The sequence below is a fragment of the Schizosaccharomyces octosporus genome (assembly GCF_000150505.1).
Source record: "Schizosaccharomyces octosporus yFS286 unplaced genomic scaffold supercont6.3, whole genome shotgun sequence".
NCBI lineage: Eukaryota > Fungi > Ascomycota > Schizosaccharomycetes > Schizosaccharomycetales > Schizosaccharomycetaceae > Schizosaccharomyces > Schizosaccharomyces octosporus.
The window spans coordinates 2,626,018-2,641,684 of record NW_013185621.1 but is presented as its reverse complement, the minus strand read 5'-3'; the positions used below and the strand labels follow the sequence as shown (position 1 = coordinate 2,641,684).

Here is a 15,667-nt window from a genome sequence, read left to right as displayed (position 1 = left end):
GAAACACACTGATCTGCTCGTATCAATGGAAAATAAACTATTGCTTATAGAGATGATTTAACGAAGGTCGTTTGATATGAAAAAGTGAAATGAATATAAAACTTGGAATTTTTGTTTTTTGTTTTCGTTTGGATAATTCTAGTAATAATTTGGCTGGTATCAATTGATGGAAAGAGTATAGTATATGATTGAATGGAAATTGGGTTTTCAACGAACAATGTAGAAAAAGGAAATTTAAAGGAGAAACAAACGTTGAGCGTTGGAGTGCTTTTCACAGAGAGAAACAAAGAGATTCAAGGTGTGCTGTTGCTTTTCTCGAAAGACCAAACGTTTTTAAAAGCTTCACTGTCTTCAATGGCATTAAGTCTTACTTTTTTATTTTTTTTTTTTTTTCTATGCTACTACTACTACTAGTACTACTATTACCAAACTCGAACCTTTTTGAATATATATAATCATCAATTACTTCTATTATTGATAAACTATACAAATCTATCATCATAGTCATTGAACATGCCTAAAATATATATATATGTATATGTCAAAAGGCAACCACCCAGGATTTAATTTTCTTTTTTTAGAGATAACAAAATTGGGAAAAAATCTTTTTACTTGGCAGCAGTAATGACCTTGGTAAGCTCATAAGACTTGACAGCATCCATAAAGTCGGATTGGATGGCGCTTCTAGGACCCTTACCTTCGGCGGCTTCCAAGAAGGCCTTGAATTCGGCGTAGTAAGGATCATCACCAGGGTAGTGGTATTTTTGTTCGTTGTCGGATTCGGGGGAACGAACGTAGAGAACGGGATCACCGTAAAGATCCACGATACGAAGGTAGTAACCATCAGCTTGAACTTCAATGCAAGTGTCATACTTTGTACCTTGAAGGGTAATGTTGTGGGTGAAGGAACCTACACCGCCCTCCTTGTACTTCCAGACAGCAGCGGTGAAACGGGGGATACGTTCATGAGGAGGGACTTCCTTGTTTTCGTCAAAAGGCATGGCAGACAATTTACCAGGGGCGTCATCCCAGTTGACACGTTGGACACGAACAGTGCTAGTGTCGACATCACCACCAAAGAAGCGAGACAAATCGCAAAAGTGAGTACCTTGCTCGACGACAGGGCCACCGGATTGAGACATGACCCACCAAAATACCTTGTTGTTGTGAATGTAGGCAGAGTTGTACTTGGCGATGGTACTAACGACCTTGAGATTCTTTTCACGAATAATCTCCTTGGCCTTTTGAACCACCTTTAAGTAACGAAGCATGTAACCGACAGAGATGACGGCCTCCTTGGGAATTTGCTTGGCGACAGCAAAGGCATCCTCCACAGGAGCAGCGGAAATGGGCTTTTCGATGAAAAGAGAGGCATTGGGGAATCGTTTCAAGAGGGCAAGCTCCATATCGGCACCTGGGGCAGTGGAACCGTGGGTTTCAGGAGGAATTCCAATAATGAAAGCATGAGGAAGTTCACCTGGGTGTTCGGTCAAGTATTGAATGTACTCGTCAGCAGAGTAAAATTCTTGGACAGTGTTGTAACAAGAGGCATAAGGAGTTTCGGCCTTTTGCTTCAAGACACGTTCGTGAGAGCTCTTGTGGGGAGAAAGAAGGGCAATCACCTTGAGACGGTGACCGAGGACCAATTCGAGTTTTTCAGAATTGTTCCAAGGGCCTTCGGCGGAACCAAAGTTGATACCACCACAACCAAAGATGGCACAAGTGAAGGGTGGTCCATGATCATAGTTTGTTCTTTCAGAAATACGAGAAGAAACTTCGTGCTTGGCAAAGTTGAAGGCCTTGACAGCTTGATCCTTGAAGTGATCCATATTTACACGTACGAAAATAAAGCGTTAAGATTAATAAAAAAAAAATGTGTCCAAAGAGAGTGGAGTGTGTGTAGAGATTAAAAGTAAACAAAAAAAAGGTCGTCAGAAAATGTAATTAATTTCAAGAATAATTACAAAAATAATTTAAAGGGAAAAAGTCGTGAAAGTGTTTCGAATCAATTCGTAACAAAAAAGAAAAGAGAAATAGAAACTCGAAAGAATCTGATGAATCAAAAACCAAGAGAATCATGCCCTATATATAGTTTTTTTTTTTTCCTCTCCCCTTTTCATTTGGTAGAAGCCACATGGAAACATTTCTATGAAATCAACCGTCTGACGAAATCCCTCGTAACCTGTTTTTCTATCGTAACGTCGTCGTTTGTTTCCGGCTGCTTCCAGATTCCATGGGTGATGTTTTCTAGGTAATGATGTGTGTTGTTGTGTAACCACCACCACCAAACCAAGCAACCCTTCCTTCGCTATTGAAGTGGGAGAGAGAGATCAGCAAAAGAAACACACAGAGAGAGAGAGAGGTGGGAAGAGAGAGAGAGAGAGAGAGGAAATCTGATGAGTTGAATAAACAAAACATTATAAATCATCAAATTGTAATAAATATTCTTTTGAATTTTGAAAACTTTTTTTTTTTTTTTTCGAAAACAACTTTTTCCTTTTGTAAAAATTGGTTTATCTTTTACAACAGTCAGTATTATCTCTGTGATTTGTGTATGCATTACATAGCCAAGGTAGGAAACGATCGACACGACTCACGAGACATTGTTACTTACATTGGACTTGCTAGTCGTAGATCATCAAGTATCTTGTAATCTATCCAAGTCAAACAAAAACAACAAAAAGTAACACAAGAGGGAACAACCGAGACAAATAACATAATGATCGACGACGCAATGATAGCTGGATATGATTTCATTGTGACACCAATTGAAACCCCAAAACAAGTGACCCTAGAACCTTCTTGAAGAGACCACCACCCCCACTTCGGAAGGGAAGAGGCCCCCGCTTCGAGATTTCATGAAAAGAAAGTTTGGAAAACTGCGAGAAAGGTTGATTGGAATCACGATGACGTGACATACAAGGTCCCGATAGAACAAGGTTTACGTTCCCGATCCCGTTGCAGTCTTTTCGAGAAGTTTATCGGGGTTTCGGTGACCATCCAGCGTAGAGGATCTCGTGTAGTAGAGGGGAAATCGAACCTAAAATGAGATGCCGTAGAAAAGTCGCATGAGAGGAAAAAGAGGAGAAGGAGGGGGACGGAGGTCCTGTCAGGAAGGGAAGAGAAGAGAGAGAGAGATCATCAAAACAAACAGAGAGAAAAGAAAAGAAAAGGAAAAGAAAAGAAAAATAAAATAAAAAAAGATTGGAAGATGAAAATTCTATAGGAAGCCCAAGTAGAAATTTCAATGGAAAACAAGAGAAATCGTTGAAATCCATTCAAAAATCATCGAGAAAGCTAAGCTCTTTTTTCTTCTGCTGATCTCTCTCTCTCTCTCTCTCTCTCTCTCTCCTCTTCTTTTCTCGTATATTCTCCTCTCTTTTCCATTCTAATACACCTTCTCGAATATTACTATGAAACTTTCTAGAATAATACATGACCTCATGACCTCATGACCTCATTCTCCAATCTTCCTCCTCCATACTACTTTTAGCTTGTTTTTCGTTTTGCCGTTTCCCAAACTCTTTTCCTTTTTCTCTCAATCCTGTTTCTCCTTTGTGGTTGATTGATTGATTTCTCTTGGTTTTTTTTCTTCTTTTTCTTTTCCTACACACTCAATCAGTTCGTAACTGTATCGTATCGGATTCTGTTTTTGCTCCTTTTTTAATTCGTTTTTCCTGTTTCATTTCTCTTTTCCATCAAATCTCTCTTTCTCTTTCTTTACATGGGACGTATTCTCATTGCTAATTTATTCCTACCTTCCACGGTAGGCTTCTCCTTCGATACCGTGCCCAGAGATGCAATCGGTTCGCGCTTCCTTCAACGCGAAGAGTCAAAGGATTGGATTGAGGACGCTCCGTTGGATGCTCCTTTAGATGAAAATGCCATCCTCTCCGAAGACGATGAAGATGAAGATGACCAAGGCGATCTCAATTCTAACGATAACCGTCATTATCCCCCATATCGCTCAGATTCCACTCCTTCCGCCTCTACCTCCTCCTCTGATAATGATGATGATGATGATGACAATCAAAGCGCTACCGTCCTTTCGGACCTTCCTGAAGAGGTCGAATCTTCTTCCAGACCTTCTTCCCTTCATGCTTCCACCGCTTCCATGCCTGGTATTCGCAGCCAGGCCGGTACTCCCTCCGTCCATTCCGGAACTGGTAGCCCCAAACTAGATGACCCTCTCAGTAACCTTCAAAAGCTACTAAAGAAAAGAGGTCGTCGCCATCTCGCTTTCAACGATGACGAAGGCCTTTCTTTACCTCCTTCTCGTCATCAATCCCCTCCACCCTCTAATGTTTTAGCCTCCTACAAACGCCGTACCTCCAATGACCGCGATATGCAATCCTTTGCTCGTCGTGCCTCCCGTTCCCTTTCCTTCTCCACCGGCCATGGCGGCGGTCTTCATCCGGGTCGCCGTATGACCTTTGATGCTGAAGCTTGGAAAAAAATCAGTTACCGTATTCTTCCCAATTCCTATGGTAATGCTAGCTTTTACAACGCTGTCCATGCTGCCGACCGTACTGGGAAATTCGACGAACATTTCTTCATTGGTACTTCCGGTGTCCCCACCGATTCTCTACCCGACATGGTTAAACAAAAAATCTCCGATGATTATTTAACCTCTCACAAATCCATCGTCGTTTACCCTTCCGATACGGACTTTGTCGGCCATTACAACCACTATTGCAAAAACATTCTTTGGCCCACCTTCCACTATCAAATCCCAGACAACCCTAAATCCAAGGCCTACGAAGATCATTCTTGGGCCAATTATGTCAAGGTCAACCAAAAATTCGCAGACTCAATTCTTGCAAACTATCGTGAGGGCGATATGGTTTGGATCAATGATTATCATCTTCTCCTCGTTCCTCAAATGGTTCGCGAAAAGATACCTGCTGCAAACATCGGTTTCTTCTTACATATCCCTTTTCCCTCCTCCGAGGTCAGCCGTTGTCTTGCTACCCGCCAAGAAATTCTTCGCGGCATGCTTGGTGCAAATATCCTCGGCTTCCAAATCCCAGAGTTTGCCTATCATTTCCTTCAAACTTGTTCTCGTCTTATCAACATTGATATTCGTAAAGATGGAACTGTTTCTTTGGATGGTAGAAAGATTGAAATCGTTGCCCTTCCTATTTCCATCGATCCCGCTGCTCTAGACAAACAACTTCAAAGTAACCAAGTCCAACACTGGATCCGTGTTTTGCGTGATCGCTTCAAGGGAAAACATATCATCCTTTCCCACGATAAACTCGACCCCATTTGCGGTCTTCGTTCCAAGCTACTTTCTTTTGAAATTTTCTTGCACAGATACCCTCAATATAGAGAGAATACCATTCTTCTTCAAATTGCTCCTGAATCTCTTCAAGATAATCTCCACTTGCCCCTTATTTCCGATATCGTAACCCGAATTAATTCTTCCTACTCAAATATCGCTTCTCGTCATGTTCCTGTTATCTTGTTAAGACAGAAAATCAGTATCCACCAATTTTTGGCTCTCATGACCATTTCCGATGCTCTCATCGACAATTCTCTTCGTGAAGGCATTAGTTTGACGAGCCATCAATTCATTTACGCTCAACGCGAACGTCACAGGCCTTTGATCTTGAGTGAATTTGTCGGTAGTTCCTCCATTCTGGGTCACAATGCCATTGTCGTAAATCCTTGGGACTACTCCAACACCGCCGATGCCTTCTACAAGGCTTTGTCTATGTCCCCGAGTGAATGCGAGGAGAGAAGCAAAGTCATGTGTAACCTCATTCTTCGTCATGATGCTACTTCTTGGGCCATTACTTTTGGTACTCTCATCAAAGAATCTTGGAAGGAACAGCAGGCAAATGATAAAAGCAAGCTTACTTTTAATGCAGATCTCATTCTTAAACCATATCATAATGCTAAGAAGCGTCTTCTCTTCCTTTACTTCGAGGGTACTATTACATCCTGGGGTTCCCAAAATCAAAGTGTAACTAGTGGTTTACAGAGAACAGTTAATCTGTTGACGGATTTAACCGCTGATCCTAAGAATACCGTGTATATTATTAGTGCTCTTGGTCGACAAGAGTTGGATCAACTTTTCCAGCGTGTTCCCAGATTGGGTCTTGTTGCTGAAAATGGTTGCTTTACACGTGCCCCTCCTACAGCGGATGCCTTACCTCCATCTGAGCAACAAATTGCCGCCTTGTGGAAGAGTGAAATCAAGGACGTTGATCTCAGTTGGATAAAGACAGTCACTGAGATCTTTAGTTATTATGCCGAGCGTGCAGCGGGCAGTTATGTGGAAGAAAAAGATGCCAGTGTCGCTTTGCATCTAAGAGAAGCCGAAGATCCTGAATTTGCTTCTTGGGCAGCCAAGGAATGTTGTGAATCTGTCAATAATTTTGATATCCCTTGCCGTGCCACGATTCAGAATGATACAGTCATTTGCCGTTCTAGCAAAGTTTCCAAGCGTCTTGCTGTAGAAGACATTTACAAATCAAATGGTGCAGACTTTGATTTCATTTTCTCCGCTAGCAATGAGACAGATGATGATTCTGTGTTCCGTTGGATTGCTGGATTCAAACACATGGGACCTAAACCTCCGTTTACGCATACCGTATACGTTGGTGATCATGATTATGGTACTTATGCTGATTCAGAAAGTTCAGGTGTTTTTGGGTTTTTGCAGGCATTTGAAAAAGTCTTTTCGTGATTGTTTCGTTACCCTTTTCTTTAATTTTTTCCTTATGATGCATCCATATCTATTTCCATCGATATCCATATCTATTTCCATCGATATGAAAACACTGAATATTTATTGATATTTAACGAATGAGTTTTCAAAATGAAAGGATTAGGTGTTTCTTGAGAAGTAGAAGAATAAAAGAAGCTTGCATATAGATATGTTGACAGAATTAAGTATATGTAAATGAAAATGAACATACAATAAGGTCTTCTTAGGAAGCAAAAAAAAAAAAAAGAATTGGACAGCTATACGCATAAGCAAAAAAACCCACCCCGAAAAAAAAAGAAAGAAAAAAAAAGAGCATTAGCACGTTGTTTAGCAGATATTAGTTTTAGTATCAACAAAAAAAAAGAAAAAAGGAGAGAGAGAGAGAGTCCGAGAGAAACGCGAAAAGAAAAATACACAAAAAATAATAAAAAGTCATCTACTTTACTGCTGCTATCCTAAAGTCGATAAGTTCAAACTATGTAAGAATACATAACCGTATGTAAGCAGGGAAAACCCTCGTTTGAGGGTATTGCAGTCATCTTGACAAACAAGAAAACGGAAAAGAAAAAAGCACTCTCTTTAAAAGGTCAACTGAAAAATAAAAGGACTCAAGACACTTCCACTCTTCCACAGATAATTCCTTGGTGAGTGTTCAAGTTCACTTGCACTAACTCAAGGAAAGAAGGGTTTTCCCAATTGACGTTACTGATACTAGATAATGAAAGAAGAGGGTCAGAAGTGCCCCAATAACCTTCAACAGCTTCTGCATAAATCAGCGGCATGTACGGTTCTCTAGTCTCATCAGAAAAATTCTCGTCTACAAGCTCATAAGCAGCCTGTTGAAGCTCGTTCAATGCAGGAGTGCGTAATATCTGGTAATGGACGCGATCAAAGTACGTATTGCCAAGAGCCACTTTTCCGAATTTTATGTCCATGGGAGAGATCTTCTTTGAAGCAATATGCTTTAAAACACTTTCAAACGACTGGCCTTCTTTTAAATGAATTCCTTTTGCAAGCGTAACATGAGGAGCAGTGGGAAGTCGCATATTTTGGAAATCTTCCTCATGAGACAAGGCCCATTTGGTAAATTTACGATATCTTATTTCAACCTCGGAACTATAAGCAGGAACTATCCAGATGCAGTAAGCATACTCATCTGAAGCATCGTAAGCTCCCGGATTGTTTGACCGATCCTCCAAACCAGAAGGGAAGTGCTTTGTAGAGTGCATCTTTGGCGAATAAAGGAAAAGAAAGAAACTGAATATATCTTTTAGTCAAATTTGAATTTCAATGTTAATTGAAACGGTATAATATAAAATCAATCCACAAAGAATGCTTAGGATATTATGTTTACTAACCAAGTAAACAAACGACAACCAAATGTCAGTTTACTGTAAACAAATATTAACAAAGTATCGCTTTACGGAAATATAACGTCGCGTTAGTATGATGAGGTCGAAGCTAGGTTCCTAGCTTTATATAAGCAAGTCTGAGGGTGGGAATATACTGATAGGTTACGTCATTCCTTATGTACGTGGTGCTAACAAGTAAATAAACAAAGAGCGGCAAAAGGCAAAAAATTAAAAAAAAAAATAGAAAGGAGTCAAGAACTGGTATTATTCTCCATTTATTTTTTTATTTTTCATATGCTAATTTTTTATTTCTCTTTCCTGAAAGTCCATCGATATATGTGTCTTGAATTCTGTTCCTGTTGAAAAAAGTCCATCAGCCTGGTTAAAGATTACAACAATGACAAAAGATTAACTTGGATTTCTACTTAGAGAATTTAAAGGTATGTTGGGAGCTTTAACTTTACAAACAAAATATTCATTCTCAAAAGATATCAATATCGTAGTCTAATTTTCTCGCCATGGGCTAAACCATGCACCCAAAAGTTTCTTTCATATGTTCGTCTTATTTTGTAAAATAACTATTAAGTCTTTTGTTCTTTTGCTCTAGTCTTGCTAAAAGAAGTTCGAGAACTTCGTTTCCTGCTTCGTCCAGAGGATCCAGTAGAGGATACGTTGTTTTGAGAATAATCAATAGCAAACTCATCAAAATCAATTCTATCACGAAGAATAGAGAGTGCTATTATTTCCATTTTATATACGCGTAGACCCGTAGCAAACATGTTGTAGCCCTCAGCATCGTTTACTGGTAATCCCAAAATCACCACCGGTGGATTCTTAGCTTCTTGGATGTCTTCAACAACCTAAATTGTTGTTAGCTTTGGTTTTGATTTTTGAAGGTAAATCTTTGAAAAAGCACTTACTTTCGCACCCGAAGTTTCAATAATAGAGTATAATCCATGAAGAGAATCTCCTACCATGGAACTTCGCATTGCCGAGGTAATATAAAATTTTAATCCTTCTAAACAATGCCTTTTATGCACATTTTTCAATGAGAAGTTCCATTTTTCTTCTGCCTGCCGATCTTCGTATATATAATCGTTATAATTAAGCAGCGTGCCTTCTTTCATTGAGTCAAGTATATACTTAGAAGAGATTGCTGGTTTTCCAAGAGAAGTTGCCAACAAAAACTTATGCGTTCTGCGAAGAGGAGGAGACCCAAGAATAATACAATTGGTTGCGTCCGTAACAGATTCTTGAACTTTGATAGCTTTTTTTTTTGCAAACGCTTGCATTGGTTTCGTTAAATTAAAGCTAGAGGTTACAATATTGATCCCTTCCGACTGCAACTGTGTAGAACCCTTTTGTTCTTCAGTAGATCCAGCGGACGATGGAAATGTATAGTTCGTTAGAGGGATTTCTTCTTCCTCTCTTTCTTGCTCTTGAGCTTCTATATCTTTATTTTCGTTTTCTTCAGTATCTTGTAAAATTTGCCGACTTGTGTGTACTTCCTCTTGGTTCTCTACAATGTCCTTTTTTCTCTCTGGGCTTAGATTCGATTCATCGCGAGCAACATGTTCTGAATTATTTTCCATGTTTTTCGTTTCTTCTTTATTCGTATTAGTTTCTAATGCTGATGCACCAGTGTCTATTTGTTGATGATCACTAAGGACTCCTTCTTGCTCTTCCGGTGATGGTAACCTTTCAACTGAAGGTTGCTGATCTAATTTTTCTGGTGATTTTGTATTCTCAGACATATTCATATCAGCAGGGGTAGAGGGTATATTATTTTCTTCTTCGTTCGTTGTGTCGGATTCCGGAGCAGCAGCTTGTTCAAAAGAATGGTCGGATTCCGTCGGATGGATTCTTTTCTCATCAGATTCACCAATTTCTTCTAAGTTTCTGTCTTGAATTTGCTTGGAATCTGTCTCTTCCTCAACATTTGCAGGCATTGATGTTTCACTCACTGGAGTTTCCTTGGAGTCTTTTTCGTTTGATTTAGATTCTGGAATATTTTGACCAAAAAGTACTCTTTCCAAATCAAGCGTCGTCGTTTCTGGAGCAATCCGCGAGAGCTGACCTGAAGAAGTTGAGTTTTGTTTTCCCCATACCGGGTGGAGTTTACTTTCAGACTTGGTCTCGAAGATAAACGGCTTGTTTATCCTAGGTTCTGTCAAAGAAGTTAAATCAGGCTGCGAAGGCTTTTGTGGCGTATTCGGAATCTATATTATGGTGGTTAGCATTAGCACATATTGTCACTAGCAAACGTACAGTCGTAGTTCCTGTTTTAGAAGCATTAAACGAACCATCAGAAGATGTAGATGTACTTATAGGTAAAATGGAAGTTTTTATATCATTAATATACATTGTCTAATAGTTAGCATTCAGTGGTTTCAACAGCATCTTCATAGATTTAGTAAGACTGTTCGTACTTCATTTAAGGGAATGTAGTAAAAAAGCTTTTTTTCACTAGGCGAAGGAAGTAACCGCAGTGTTTGAAAGGTTGCCTTAGATTGAATGTTGCGAAAGAATACCTGGCCATCTTGAATATATATTTCAGCAATAGAGTCCGCACTTTCAAATTGGTTCACATTATAATCGTAGATGTTTATGAATCCTCCATATCGGTAAAGGTTTTGCCGCCTATCCCCGATTTGAATCTCCATCTTAACCAAATTGAATGAAGTCGCTAAAAATACTTCCTTTCGGTGGTAAATAATTATCTAATTTATTTTTATTTTGAAACAGAAAAGAAAACAACCTTTGGCCCTTGGATTTGCTTTCTAGAATGAATTACTTTGGTACAAGGATAGTGTTACAGAATAGGTGTGCATCAGTACGACCAAAAGTCTGTCGGTCATTTTCAAGCTGTCAAGTATTTTTTGCAAAACAAGATGTATTCAGAAATCGTTTGGGACGTCCTGGAAATCATTTAAAAATAGGTATTGTTGGGATGCCCAACATAGGAAAGTCAACACTTTTGTAAGTGAATAGAGAAATAAAAAAGCAATTGCTTCCATTATTTTTACTAAACTTCATTTGATGATTTTATTGAAATAAAGACCTATTCCACTAATGCTAGTATTCTAGTCAGATGCTAACTAAGACGAATCTTGGCAAACCGGCGAATTGTGAGTAAAATTTCATTATTTCATAATTCATATTAAAAATTTTACTAACTTTCGTTGCAGATCCTTTTGCAACTATTGACCCTGTTTCAGCAAAAGTGCCAGTTCCTGATCCTAGGTACGAGTTGCTCTGCGAAAAAATGAATCCAGAAAAACGAATTCCAGCGCAGTTGACGATTTATGATACAGCAGGTCTTGTTCGGAATGCAAGCAAAGGACAAGGATTGGGAAACGCATTTCTATCCAACATTCGAACCGTGGATGCCATATTTCAGCTTGTCAGAGCCTTTCCCGAACCAGATGTCACTCATGTTGAAGAGACTGTGGATCCTCTTCGAGATTTACAAATTATTCAAGAGGAGCTTCTGTTGAAAGATGCAGAATTCGTAGAATCATTCCTTAAAAAAGAAAGCCGATCCTCTAAAGTACCCGGTAAAGCAAAGGAAGTCGCAAAAAAGGTATTGCAGTGTGTATTAGATGATGGTTGTCCTGTTTCCAAACGCTCTTGGTCTGACGAGGAAGTACCTTTTCTCAATTCTTTTAATTTACTTACTGCCAAACCCGTTGTATACCTTGTTAATATGGATGAAGATGATTTCTTGCAAAAAAACAAAGGATCGCTACAAAGAATTGAAGCTTGGGTTGAAAAACATAGTCCTGGAGATACCATTATTCCTCTATCTGTCATTTTCGAAGAACAGCTTTTCTTGCTTTCACCCGAGGAATTGGAAGAGGAATGTTCTAATTTACAGGTTTCTAGTCAGTTACCTATAATCATCCAATCTGGATATTCTGCTCTCTCTCTCATGCATTACTTTACAGCGGGAAACAACATCGTCCAAGCTTGGACGATCCCACTGGAAACAAAGGCTCCTGACGCTGCTGGAGCCATCCACACAGATTTTAAAAAAAAATTTGTTGCAGGTGAAATTACCAATTTTGAGGATTTTCAAAAGTATGGTACAGTAGAAGCCTGCAAAACAGCTGGAAAGACTGTTGTTAAAGGAAAAGATTATGTTGTTCAACCAGGTGATATTGTATATTGGAGAATTGCACGATAAATTATTTTTTCTTTCTTTTTTAAAAATAAATTGTTTGGACTACAACTATACTAATTCGAAAGTATAGAGAAAATCCATCCTCTGTCTGGGATTCGGGTTTTTTATTAAGATTTGTTTACTATAGCACTGGAAGGTGCGCTTAATAAGGGATTAATAACTGTCCTTCGACCTCACTATTAATTAAATAAAATACGTATTTTAGACGTAGGAATAGCAATTGTTTTTTTTAGAACCAAATTTGAGTCTTTTAGGATAAATACTTTATCTGGTTTTCTTTTTTGATCAAAGAAATCATTTAATAACGTGGTGGAACATGACTGCATCTTCTCAGGTAAAAGTAGTCGCAGATAAACAAATCGTACCAAGTCTTGATGACAGGGAATATCGACTCATACAGTTAGAAAATGAATTAGAGGTATTATTGATTAGGGATCCCGAAACAGATAACTCGAGTGCAGCACTCGATGTTCATATAGGAAGCCAAAGTAATCCTAAGGAACTTTTAGGACTGGCTCATTTCTGTGAGCATCTATTATTTATGGGAACAAAAAAGTATCCAGATGAGAACGAATATAGAAAATACTTGGAAACCAATAATGGTATGTCAAACGCTTACACTGCGTCAAATGACACCAACTATTATTTTGAAGTATCGCATGACGCTTTATATGGAGCTTTGGACCGTTTTTCTCAGTTCTTTATTGATCCTCTATTCTTGGAAGGATGCAAAGATCGTGAAATTCTTGCGGTGGACTCTGAACACTCTAAGAATCTTCAATCGGACGATTGGCGCTTTTGGCGTCTATATGGTGTCCTAAGTCACCCAGACCACGTATTTAATAAATTCAATACTGGAAATGTAAAAACACTTGGCGATGTTCCCAAAGACATGGGTCTGGATGTTCGTGAAGAGTTATTAAAGTTTTATGACAAATACTATTCGGCAAATTTGATGAAACTAGTTATTATCGGCCGTGAGCCATTAGACACTCTTCAGGAATGGGCTACTGAATTCTTTTCACCCATAAAGAACAAATCTGTTCCAAGACCAAGACATCCAGGAAGCCCATACCAAGATGAGCAACTTCGTAAAATTTGCTATATCAAGCCCGTAAAAAATCTTCGCCGAGTTGATATGCTTTTCCCTATTCCTGGTCAGTACTCTCAGTATGAATGCCGTCCGGCAGACTATGTTTGTCACCTACTAGGACACGAAGGTGAAGGTTCATATTTGGCATACCTAAAAGAATTGGGTCTAGGTACTTCCTTGGTTGCTGGATCTATAACCATTACAGAAGATGCCGATATTGTTGTTGTTTCCGTTTCCCTAACAGAAGAGGGACTTGCCGATTACGAGCGAGTAATTCGCATTTTATTTGAATACGTTCAACTGTTAGACCACAAAGCAGCCCATAAATTTCTATTTGAGGAAACTCGGATTATGTCAGAAGCTCAATTCAAAACTCGTCAGAAAACATACGCTTCGCAATATGCTCATTCGGTTGCTAGCAAAATGCAGCATAATTACCCTAGGGACAAAATTCTGTATTCTGCTTCGGTTCTTACCAATTTTGACATGGATGCTATTCAAGCTGTTATTGATTGTTTCCGACCTGACAATCTTATAGTTATCTTATCCTCTCACTCTCTTGAAAAGGAGTTCAATCAGAAAGAGGAATTTTATGGGTTGGAATACCTGGTGGAACCCCTAGATCCCTCCTTCTTAGAATCGCTTCGTACTTGCAAGCCACCTAGAGAGCTTCACCTTCCTGCTCCAAATGAGTTTATTCCTTGGTCACTAGAAGTGGAGAGAGAACCTGTAAAAGAAAAAGCCAAGTCTCCTGGCTTGATTCGAAACGACGAATACGTTCGCTTATGGCATAAGAAAGATGATACGTTTTGGGTACCAAAGGCAAATGTCTTTATTCAATTTGCTTCTCCTGTGGCTAGGAAGTCGCCAAAAGTTAGCGTTATAACTAATCTTTACGTCCGACTTGTTGAAGATGCCCTAAACGAATATTCATATCCCGCTACACTAGCTGGACTTTCTTTCGTCTTGTTGCCATCAAGTCGGGGTGTTTCGTTATACCTTAGCGGTTTTACTGACAAACTTCATGTTTTATTGGAAAAAGTAATTACGGTTATGCGCGATTTGAAAATACATTCTCAAAGATTTGATATTATAAAAAATCGATATGAACAAGAACTGAAGGATTATGATGCTTTGGAGGCTTATCCCAGATCTAGTAGCGTTCTAACCTGGCTGACAGAGTACCCAATATGGATGAATTCTGAACTCCGGGAAGCCATTAAGGATGTCACTATTGATGATACTTACCAATTTATTAGTGAATTCACCAATCAAATTTTTATAGAATCTTTGATACATGGAAATTATATTAAGGATGATGCGAAAGCACTTATAGAAACTGCTCTGAATATTCTTAATCCCAAGCCCGTATTCGCATCGCAGCTTACTCGTAAAAGAGCAGTTGTGCTTCCCAAAGGAAGCAACTATATTTATAAGACAATCGTTCCTAACGAGAAAGACAAAAACTCAGCTATTATGTACGCATTACAAATTGCTCCTATGGATGATCAGAGATCTGGAGCATTGACTCGCTTGGCCCGTCAACTCATGAAGGAACCTTCTTTCTCCATTCTCCGGACTAAAGAACAGCTCGGTTATATAGTATTTACGCTTCTTCGTCAATCCACTCCTTATGTTTATTTGACAGTATTTGTTCAAAGTGAGCGGAGCAGTTCTTATTTGGAAACACGTATTCGGGCTCTATTAGATCACTTAAAAGAATCATTTGCGCAAATTTCTGAAAAAGAATTTAATGACCACAAAACAAGCTTGATCAACTTCATGCTAGAGAAGTATACAAACTTAAGGGAGGAAAGTTCTATGTATTGGCTTCGTACTTCTGATGGTTTTTACGACTACAATCGACTGGAAAAACAAGCCGAACTTGTATCATCAATTACCAAGGAAGAACTGTACGAGTTTTTCGTCAATCATATCCATTATGATGGTAAACTGACGAGCAAGCTCTCCGTGCACGTTGTATCGCAACGTTGTGAGGATCAAGAGTACGAAATTCCTGGAGCTGAAACCATTAAAAACGGAAATTTTTTTAAGGAAAGCTTACCTTTCAGCAAAGCTGCTGCACCCATTGAACCTTTCGGTGATATTGATGAAGCCCTCTTTATGAATTAAAGGATCCCTCAATGAATAGCTAGATCCAAGTAGAAGAAGCCTATGAAATGTTTACCTTTTTTTTTTTTTTTTTTTTTAATAGCTTGACTCTTAAATGTTTTGGTTTTCACTTCTTCGCTAAATTTCGTTCTACTTCATTATTCCAATCCTAAACCAGGATTGGCCATGAACAAATGTGAAGAAATCAAACC

General features: G+C 39.0%; 6 protein-coding genes across 6 annotated transcripts; 3 read left to right on the top strand and 3 right to left on the bottom strand.

The window, feature by feature from the left end:
- Positions 1 to 393: 393 nt before the first annotated feature.
- Positions 394 to 2,108, bottom strand: SOCG_01733 (NAD binding dehydrogenase). Its single transcript, XM_013164686.1, has one exon. The coding sequence runs from the start codon at positions 1,827 to 1,829 to the stop codon at positions 609 to 611; it is 1,221 nt and encodes a 406-aa protein (XP_013020140.1). The 5' UTR covers positions 1,830 to 2,108; the 3' UTR covers positions 394 to 608.
- A 1,616-nt stretch (positions 2,109 to 3,724) lies between these two features.
- Positions 3,725 to 6,694, top strand: SOCG_01732 (alpha,alpha-trehalose-phosphate synthase; the record flags this gene model as incomplete). Its single annotated transcript, XM_013164685.1, has 1 exon — positions 3,725 to 6,694. The coding sequence occupies one exon, from the start codon at positions 3,725 to 3,727 to the stop codon at positions 6,692 to 6,694; it is 2,970 nt and encodes a 989-aa protein (XP_013020139.1).
- Positions 6,695 to 7,323: 629 nt separating this feature from the next.
- Positions 7,324 to 7,944, bottom strand: SOCG_01731 (2',3'-cyclic-nucleotide 3'-phosphodiesterase; the record flags this gene model as incomplete). The annotated part of the gene is made up of 1 exon (XM_013164684.1): positions 7,324 to 7,944. The coding sequence occupies one exon, from the start codon at positions 7,942 to 7,944 to the stop codon at positions 7,324 to 7,326; it is 621 nt and encodes a 206-aa protein (XP_013020138.1).
- A 704-nt stretch (positions 7,945 to 8,648) lies between these two features.
- Positions 8,649 to 10,730, bottom strand: SOCG_01730 (BRCT domain-containing protein; the record flags this gene model as incomplete). The annotated part of the gene is made up of 4 exons (XM_013164683.1): positions 8,649 to 8,927; positions 8,988 to 10,286; positions 10,336 to 10,434; positions 10,497 to 10,730. 4 exons carry the CDS (start codon positions 10,728 to 10,730, stop codon positions 8,649 to 8,651), a joined length of 1,911 nt encoding a protein of 636 aa, XP_013020137.1.
- A 287-nt stretch (positions 10,731 to 11,017) lies between these two features.
- Positions 11,018 to 12,253, top strand: SOCG_01729 (GTPase Ylf2; the record flags this gene model as incomplete). Its single annotated transcript, XM_013164682.1, has 3 exons — positions 11,018 to 11,046; positions 11,155 to 11,195; positions 11,256 to 12,253. 3 exons carry the CDS (start codon positions 11,018 to 11,020, stop codon positions 12,251 to 12,253), a joined length of 1,068 nt encoding a protein of 355 aa, XP_013020136.1.
- A 313-nt stretch (positions 12,254 to 12,566) lies between these two features.
- SOCG_01728 (metallopeptidase) lies at positions 12,567 to 15,476 on the top strand (the record flags this gene model as incomplete). Its single annotated transcript, XM_013164681.1, has 1 exon — positions 12,567 to 15,476. The coding sequence occupies one exon, from the start codon at positions 12,567 to 12,569 to the stop codon at positions 15,474 to 15,476; it is 2,910 nt and encodes a 969-aa protein (XP_013020135.1).
- Between the last annotated feature and the right edge of the window lie 191 nt (positions 15,477 to 15,667).